This window comes from Uranotaenia lowii, unplaced genomic scaffold (assembly GCF_029784155.1).
Source record: "Uranotaenia lowii strain MFRU-FL unplaced genomic scaffold, ASM2978415v1 HiC_scaffold_1168, whole genome shotgun sequence".
Lineage (NCBI taxonomy): Eukaryota > Metazoa > Arthropoda > Insecta > Diptera > Culicidae > Uranotaenia > Uranotaenia lowii.
This window is the reverse complement of record NW_026597153.1, coordinates 2,249-12,000: the sequence shown is the minus strand read 5'-3', so window position 1 is coordinate 12,000 and position 9,752 is coordinate 2,249. Positions and strand designations below refer to the sequence as shown.

Below are 9,752 nucleotides of genomic sequence, written 5' to 3'. Positions count from 1 at the left end.
ATTCCAAAGAGTTCAATCACAAAGTTTTTAGCAGAATTTCAGTAGTCTTTCTTTTTTTAAGAATCATGGAATTATTGGATTTTTTTTTTTAATTTTCTGTTTTGACCTCAGAGGAAAAACTCAGTTTAATGTGTGTTAAATTTTTGAGAAACTAAGAATTAATGTTGTATCAATATAAAGAAAAAATCCGTCTTATATTTTTTTATTGATTTGCTACTGGATGATTCTTTTTTTATTTTTTTTATTGTTAACACTTTAGTCAGTTATGGACAATAATTCTCCACTGAAGAAGGCTACAAAAAATAGCCGAGACGTCTGTGCAGTAGTAAAAATCATTCGTTTTGACTTTCAAAAGTATGACTGACTACAGTAGTAATGTTTAAGTGAAAAACTTTGCTCTTTATTTTTAAATTTGGAATCGTATGAAAATCGTGATATTTTTTTTCTGTTTTAAATATTCCAATCAAAAGAACAAAACTTAACAAACTCATTTTCAGTAGAAAGCTTAAGGATTGTGTTTAGGTCACATTCCAGAAAAATATCATTTTCTGTGTAATTTTGCCAAAATTGAAACATTGAATATTTTTCTAGAAACTTACTTTTGAGATTCTTGATAACTGATGTTCAAATTTCTTGATATTTTTTGTATTTGGGTGTTGACCAAAGAAAATGCATTAAGAAGTAATGAAATCAATCAATTTAACATAATTTTTCAAGCGTTTGTAATTTTTCAATCAAAACAGTAAAATAAATTAACATTTGTGATTGGTTTGTTTATTCAATCCATAAATTTATTGTTTTTGCTTGAAAAATAAATCACTTTTAAAGATTTATAACATGAAGCCAGGTTTTTTCAGTAATGACACTATATTAGCTCAGTTTTGTTTGGTGTTGTGAAGAAAATCAGAATTTTTAATTTTTTCACAAGTTTAGTTGGCTAGCTTGTACGTCTGTTTTCTGTGATTTAACGTTCTTGCCCTCTGCCTTTTGGAATGAAGGTTTTGTTCGAAAGGTCGAAACACTGAAAACATTGAATCATTCCGTTTCCGATTTTTTATTGTCATTTGCGAATTTGATATATGGGGATTTACATGTTTTTTTATGGTACTGAAACGAACAAAATTTGAAATTTTGGAGAAAATCCGAAGACCCCCGGCGCAAACCCGTCAGATAATAAAAAAAAATCCCCATATATGAGTTTCTGTTTGTTTTTTCTTACAGATTCACTTCAACAAACATAAACTTTTGTGATCAACCTGAAAACCTTTATATTGATTAACGACACTCGATGAACTGCTAAACACACACCGTTCCTGGTTTTCACAGACAGACACAAAACAGGAAGTTGTGAATATCCTTGATTTCAGGGTTCCGTTTTGGAAGGATCCGGAACCAATGGAACGATTTGAGCTCGTCTGGCTGTTAGTCGCTGTTGGGAACAAGCTTTCGAGCACGACAAAAAATCGATACCATTCTGGCTCTGGGCTTTTGCTTTTGCTAGCTACCGGAATGATTGCTATTTGAGGACCTTTTTGAGAAAGGGGTCTGTTGTGTGTCACAATTTCTTGTAATCTAACCCCTGTTCTATCCGGATTCGAGGCCATAAGCTTTTGTAACCGTTTTCTGGTGAACGCTTCTTGATAAAAGCAATTGATATCTAACGAATTATGAATCATGGTGTTTGGATCGGGTGTCATTTTTGGTCATTTTCATCAAAAATCGATATCCTTTTTTTAAATCTGAATCTGTTTTAACCTTGAGTTTCGCATAAATTTGTAATGTTGATAGAAATTTCGTGAAAAAACCAAAAACATCCATATCAAATAACCATAACATTTTTTAGCAATAAAAATTCGTAACCATGGCCATAATTTTTTTTTTTGTTTCGATTATAGTCGTTTTACCATCTTTATGGCATTCGCGACTTTATCAACGTTACAGTTGGCGGATCGTTATTGAAAAACTTATCCGGTACAACTGTGTTCGATGTTTGCTCTTGGGCTCGAACTCGTGGACATCGGCTCAGGAGACAACAGACTTGCCAACTGAGCTATATCACAAGCCAACCATGGCCATAAGAGTTTTTGCAACACTGACGAATATTTTTTAGGAGTTTTATCCTTTAAATACATTAAAAATTATTTCAATAAGCTTGAAAATGGAAGATTTTGAGAAACTGAAAATATCGGCATTTTACGGTTAAAACGAGGGGTGGATTTTTATTTGAGCCGACCACTGTTTTTTCTTCTATAAGTATTTTTCATAAGCGCACTCACTATAGGCATTTCATCGATTCGACTAAAAAAATTTAAAATAATTTCTTGGATTTTTTTTTTCATTTGAGGCCCATAGAGCCCAAGAGGTAAAAGTGCAAAACTGTTGGAATTAAATCCCATGACAATTCTTCATATTTAAAACTATATTTGATGATCTTTTAGCTTTTATGCCTTTTTGCCCCTTTTTTCCAGGGGCCAAATTAGTATTTTATTTTTAAGGAATAGCTAAGATTGACTGATAAAACTAAATGCCAAAAACATATCACAGATCACGCTCAAATGTATAAAGTGATTACACAATCTTGGAAAAAAATGCATTTGTGTATACAACTCTTAGAACCTTTGACAGGTTGTAGTGTTTAAATTCATAATAGTTTTTGTAATTGAAACTAAGAATTAAAGGTCAACAAAAAGATCAATTTAAAAGTTATTTTTTATCAAAAACCCGCGGTTTACTCATCACTCTATTCCGAAAACTTTCCTCAATATTCATATAAAATATAAATCTGTACATTTTTGTAAAACTAATTCTAAAAATCTACTTAATCATGTAAAAACAAGTACAAAAAATACCACAGAAAACTCCAGAAAAGACATCAGTTTTCTTTATTCAAATGTCCTATTCTGAATGCAATGTACATAAGAACTGCAACAATTATTCATTTTTGTATCTGTCGGGATTTTATAACATTCTTATTCTCCCGCCAGGATCCGACGATAGCGGCCGTGGCGGCTGCCGTCATCCAGGAGGAGGAAGAGCGGGAGCTGCAGGAGGCCATCGAGGCAACCGCCTTTTCGCTGCTACAGGAGGAACTACACGTGAACTATCCGGGCCTGAAGCGGGACCGGTTGCTATCCCTGGGAAACGTTAGTGCCCCGCCGCTACTGAATCGGAACTCACGCTTCTCGTCCATCAGCGGTGGCTACAGCAGCCTGTTGAACCCACCCCGACGATATTCCTATGCCAGCAGTCGGGGGCACCGGAACAGCGTTTCGGTGTCCTCGAGGATTCTCAGTGCCTACAACATGGGGGAAAGCTTCGGGCAGGATGACTATTTTTTAGAGAGCGACGGCGAGGAAGCTGACGACGAGTTCGATCAGTTCACGACGACGGCGGACGTTGGCTATCCGCCCGGGAACTTCCTGTCGGTGCCGGGCAGGGTGAGTTACCTTTTTTATGACAAGTTTGTTATAAGAATTGTAAATTGACTGGAGAAGTACTTAGCTACAGATGTGGTTATATTTTTTATTTCACAGGGTATCGAATCACGGCGCAGCAGTGCGATGACCTGCTGCAGTACCGAGAGCTCATTTCTGGAGCGACGATGCTCGGCCATTACGCTGGGGTTGTCCTCCTTGCCACCGATTTCGCGATCACCCTCGCGGCAGCAGTGTCGTGGTGAGGATCGTCGGGGCAGCCACGTGACCGTTAATGGTGGTGCGGTGGGTGCCACTTGTGCCGACTGGGACGCATTCTATCCCGGGATCAACATCATCGAAGCCACTCCGAAATCTTCGCCTTGCCCCAGTGAACGCATTACGCACAAATCCGGGGGTCTGTCGACCCGCGAACGTTATTCTGTCAGTAGGAAGTATCAGCTGTACGACGACAGCTCGATCGACTGTATATCCGAATATCCTGATACGAATGGTGCTGAACCTAGCCATAGCCATAGACCGCCACGGCAAAACTATAGCAGTAGTAGTAGAATAGATGATATTAGTATAGCCAATAATAATCCTAGCAGTAGTGTCATTGTACGTAGAGCTCCCCTTGCGTCGCTTAGTTCCTTCAAGATGTCGTCGGCAGACTGCCAGGACAGTGATATACGCAGCTGTGGATCCGATTCCGTGTTTGATGAAAGCTGTGCGGACACCGATGAAGATTTGCAACAGTTCAGCACCGATAGCGATGAGCTTAGTATTCCAGACGAAGGTGAGTGTTCCGTAACACCGATGGCCATCACAGTGGCAGGTCCCAGCACTTCCGGGACCCTGTCGGCTGCCACTGGCCTCGGTGGGGTCAGCAGTAGCACCAGCAGCAGTATTCACAGTCAACAGCCAAAGATTGTGCAGCATCAACCGTACGGTGCAGCCAGTGATACCGTTTTTGTTGATATCGAAACTCCCAATGATATTAGATGTTTAAGTAGTCTTTCAAATAGCAATCGACGCGGTCGGCTCAAATCGAAACCGGACCGAGCGAATCTGGTGACGAAAATCGAAACGAAAGCAATCATCGAAAGGCCGGGTCGGGATCGATCACCATCCCCGAGGGCCTGTTCGTCAATGGCGGTGTCCTCTCATCAACCAAAGAACACCCTCCAGACGTCGACGACGGAAGTGATGACCAGTGGCCGGAGCACCAGCAGTCTACCCAGTCGCTTACCCAGCGGTCATGAGATCAGCAGTACCCATTACAGTAAGAACAACAATAACTCTAGCTCTAGAACTTACAGTAGGAACGATACCGACGATATTAGCAATCAAGTAGAGGACGACGAGGACCGGGAGAGTAACAATAAATGCGTTGAAGTTAATGTTATTATCAAAAACCATAGCACTAATATTAAAAGTCCCTCTGTGATTCTCGAGCTACCTATTCTGACAATAGACGAGGATAGTTCCCAGGCGCCGCTGTCCCCGGTCGATCCTTGCGTTCCGGGTCCTTCGCGGAAGTGGTCCAAGGAGACGCTGTTCTAGTTGCAAAGGTTTCGGCTGCTAATGCTGCTGCTACTACTACTACTAATAGTAACACCACTATCGCCCTCTTCCCGAACACTGGTCACGATATTGACATTAGCAATATTCCCTCGAGCTGATTACGAAACCAAATACACCAAGCTGTTGAAACTGTTAGTTAAGACCTTTCCGCGTGTTAATTCTTTCCACAAAAGTCAATCACTAGCAATCTTATGATCCGTCCAATCACCTCTTCTTTTACTAATTTGCTACACTAGCTTTGAAAGATCAATGTAATTCGGTTGCCTTTGGTACGAGATAGGAGGAAATAAATCCTTTACTGTGAACTTTTTGAATTGCTTAGAGTAAATTTAACTACGCTTGAATCGATTTTTATTATATCATTATGATTTTGCTCAGTTCGATATGTACTTAATCTAGATTAGTGGAATTTTAGCCCTCGCGTCGAAAACTTTTCCATGACTTCCATGACTGAAATGTTATTCAGGATACGCAACTTCTGTACCATATTATTTGACAAGCGCTCCTCGAAAACTGATTTTTGACATCGTCATCGAGAAGAGGACAGAGGCCAATTTTGATGGGATGCCTAAAAAAATAACTGATTTGAGGTGTTGAATGAAAATTCATCATCTATCTTTAAATTTTAAAATTGAAAAAAACCACCGGTTTTAGTAAAATCAGTCTTTTTGGCTGCTTTTGCTTGCGGTTGGTCTGAAATCAAATTCTCTTTTTGGCACGCATAACGTTACTCGATGCCAAGTTCTTTAACCACATCCCGTACTGATGCCGAAGGATGACGATTGTAGTAATCCTTGATTTTTTTTTCCATTGTAGGGTCAGCAGGGTCAGATTTCCTACCGCATTTGGGGGAATCTGCGAATGTACACTGTTCTCCATACTTTCTTATGACGGTTTGAATTGCTCCGACACTCACACCTTCTTCTTTAGCAAATTTTCTGACTGAAAGACCACTCACAGTGCTCCATTTGTGCACAGTCCGTTTTCTTTGCTTCTTTTAAGTAAGGTCAGAAATTTTCCGATTTCCAGGCGAAAAACGACAAAAATCACAACGCTTACTTATCTTGGATGTAAACAACAGTACGCAGCTAAAATTTGGTTTGAACACTAAACGGTTTTCGAAATAACGGGTATTTGATAGTGTATTTTGGGCATATGGTCATCGACACCGGTCCCATCCCACCGTTGATTGAAAACTACAGTCAACAACAGAACAAGAAGAAGAAGAAGATAGTGTATTTATGATAATCGGAAAAGTCTATAATAGAGAATATATGATGGTAAATTCAAATTCATTACTACGAATTCGTAATTCATTTTTTTTTTTCAAGCACCGATTCAAGGATCTCATTACGAGACACAATACTTTGTATGTAAAACTTTAAATTATGAATCTATAATTTTACTTTACATAGGTTTGTCAGATTGGTTTTATACGGATTTTCAATAAAAAATTTGGGAAAAGTGCGATCCAGCCCGGTTGTCCGGATTTGATTGAAAAATACCCGGATTTATTAAGTTTATTTTCCAAAAAAAAAAAAATTCAAATTTTGTTTTAAAACTTTTTTAATTTAGGCGTCGAAATTTCTTAAGCAAGTTTAATAAAAATAATTATGAATGGGTTTTTGGAAGCCTGAAATATGAATAAAAATCTGATGATGAATTTAGATGAAAAAAAAATTACTAATTCGAGTTTCTTTTTCATAATCTTTCCCGGATATTGCCCGTATTTTTGGTCGAAAATTTGTAATCAAATGCCCGGATTTTGACAGGTTTCAAGATAAAATTGCCCAGATTTGTCCGGCCCGGATACCTGCTGAAAAAATCGAACAACCTTTTAACAAAAGCTTGTCAGATTGCTCAATTTTACACTGACTTTCCTGGATATTCAAAAATCCAAATGGATTTTTTTATCTTAATCTATTTTTCAACATTTTATTAAAAACATGAAAAATTTTAGGTCAAAAATAAGATTCGAAATCTGTAAATTGTACCTATTGAAGTTTGCCCGTGTGTGAAATCGAACGTCTGGGGCCAGATTTCAGTTTAAATAGCGGCCCGCATGCGTACGGAAGAATTTTAGCAAGCTAATCCAACAAGATTCAAAAGTAAAAATTTTGATTCTGAACTTAATCCAAGAATTCTAGTGAACGGTAGACAATGTGCAACTCGAGACCCCATACACCCAACTTTCGGGTAGTGGTCATATCACCTCTTGTCTGCAACTCCGATTCTCTACCTCCCCGTGGTGCTAGCTGGGGTGCGAGCAACCTTAGCGGAGATCGCGTACCCAACCCCGGTGGATGCTTTGGTCGCATGCAGACTGAGATGGGGGGCTTCGTACGCGTCTGTTCTCCATGTCAGGGGCGGCGTGCGGAGTGCAACAACGTCCTGGTGGTGTTCGGGACCCAAAACAGCAACATCACGACAGTCCTCCTGCGAGATAGTGGGGTTAGCTGCGGGCCTTGCGAGCCTGTGGCTACAAAAAACAGAAGCAACGAACAACGAACAACAAATTTCGGATGGAAATCGGCAAAGACCCACGCGACGAAAAGGGACTAGCGATTGGAAACTTGGAACATGGAACTGCCGATCTCTAAATTTTGTGGGCAGTACCCACGTGCTCTCCAACGAATTGAAGAGCCGCAAATTCGACATCGTAGCTCTGCAGGAGGTATGCTGGAAGGGCTCCACGGTACGAACGTATCCAGATGGTCGTGCCATCTACCAGAGCTGCGGCAACACACACGAGCTTGGAACAGCTTTTATAGTGATGGGAAAGATGCAAAAGCGCGTGATCGGGTGGTGGCCGATCAACTCACGAATGTGCCGGTTGAGAATCAAGGGCCGGTCAGCATCATCAACGTGCACAGCCCTCACCTTGGAAGTACCGGTGACGACAAAGACGAATTTTACGCGCAGCTGGAGCGTGAATACGACCGTTGCCCAAAACATGACATCAAGATCGTCATCGGGGATTTCAATGCTCAGGTCGGCCAGGAGGAGGAATTCAAACCGACAATTGGAAGGTTCAGTCGAACCAGCTGACCAACGAAAACGGCCTCAGACTTATCGATTTCGCCGCCTCCAAACGAATGGCCGTACGTAGTACCTTTTTCCAGCACCGCCTCCCACACAAGTACACCTGGAGATCACCGTATCAAACTCAATCACAGATCGACCACGTTTTGATCGACAGCCGGCACTTCTCGGACATCATCGACGTCAGATCCTGTCGGGGCGCCAACATCGAGTCGGACCATTATCTGGTGATGGTGAAGATGCGCCCAAAACTCTCCGTAGTGAACAACACGCGGAACTGGCGCCCGCCACGGTTAAATATCGCGCGACTGAAGCAACCTGAGATCGCGGCAGACTACGCGCAATCGGTCGAAGCAGCGCTGCCGGCAGAGGGCGAGCTTGACGAAGCCCCTCTCGAGGACAGTTGGGATACCATCAAGACAGCCATCAACAGTGCTGCGGAGAACGTCATCGGTTATGTGGAGCGAACTCGACGGAACGACTGGTTCGACGAGGAGTGTAGGAGGGTGATGGACGAAGGCCGCGCGGGCGGCAGTAGTGCAAAGAGGCACCCGTCGAAATGTGGAAAATCACCGACAGCGGAAGAGGCAGCGAGTCCGACTTTTCCAGGAGAAAAAGCGCCGCCTGGAGGAGGAGGAGCTCGAGGAGCTGGAGCAGCTGCATCGTTCCCAAGAAACACGAAAGTTCTATCAGAAACTCAACGCATCCCGCAAAGGCTTCGTGCCGCAAGCCGAAATGTGCCGGGATAAGGACGGGGGTATCCTGACGGACAATCGTGAGGTGATCAAAAGATGGAAGCAGCACTTCGATGAACACCTGAACGGCGCACATGCAGGAGATCAAGACGGTGGGGGAAGGTACATCGCCGGCGTATCCAACGACGAAGAGGAGCCACTCCCAACGATGAGTGAAGTTAAGGAAGCCATTCGCCAGTTGAATAGAAACAAGTCGGCTGGGAAGGATGGCATCGCAGCTGAACTCATCAAAATGGGCCCGGACAAGTTGGCCGATTGTCTACACCGGTTGATAGTGCGGATCTGGGACATAGAACAGCTACCGGAGGAGTGGAAGGAGGGGGTAATATGCCCCATCTACAAGAAGGGCGAAAAATTGGACTGTGAGAACTACCGAGCGATCACTGTCTTCAATGCCGCCTACAAAGTGTTGTCCCGAATCCTACTCCGCCGCCTAACGCCGCAAGCAAACAGATTCGTGGGAAGTCATCAGGCCGGCTTCATGGAGGGACGGTCTACGACGGGCCAGATATTCACATTAAGGCAAATCCTCCAAAAATGCCGTGAACACCAAGTCCCTACGCACCATCAATTCATTGACTTCAAAGCCGCATACGACACGATCGACCGTAACGAGCTATGGAAAATCATGGACGAGAACGGCTTTTCCGGGAAGCTGATTAGACTGATCAAGGCGACGATGGATGGAACGCAGTGCTGTGTGCGGATTTCGGGTGAATTGTCGAGTTCATTCGAATCGCGCAGGGGGCTTCGACAAGGTGATGGTCTATCCTGCATGATGTTCAACGTGGCGCTAGAAGGTGTTATTCGACGAGCGGTGGGCGAAATGCGGGGCACGATTTTCAACAGATCCTGTCAACTTATCTGCTTTGCCGATGACATTGATATAGTCGGCAGATCATCTGCGGCGGTGGAGGAGATCTACCGCAAACTGAAACGCGAAGCAGGAAGGATT

The 9,752-nt window shown here is 42.6% G+C and overlaps 1 protein-coding gene across 1 annotated transcript; it reads left to right on the top strand.

Moving 5' to 3' along the window:
• Window positions 1-2,984: 2,984 nt before the first annotated feature.
• LOC129759169 (serine-rich adhesin for platelets-like) lies at window positions 2,985-4,979 on the top strand (the record flags this gene model as incomplete). The annotated part of the gene is made up of 2 exons (XM_055756577.1): window positions 2,985-3,437; window positions 3,534-4,979. Coding segments are annotated over 2 exons (1,899 nt in total), but the record flags the coding sequence as incomplete, so codon positions are not given.
• Between the last annotated feature and the right edge of the window lie 4,773 nt (window positions 4,980-9,752).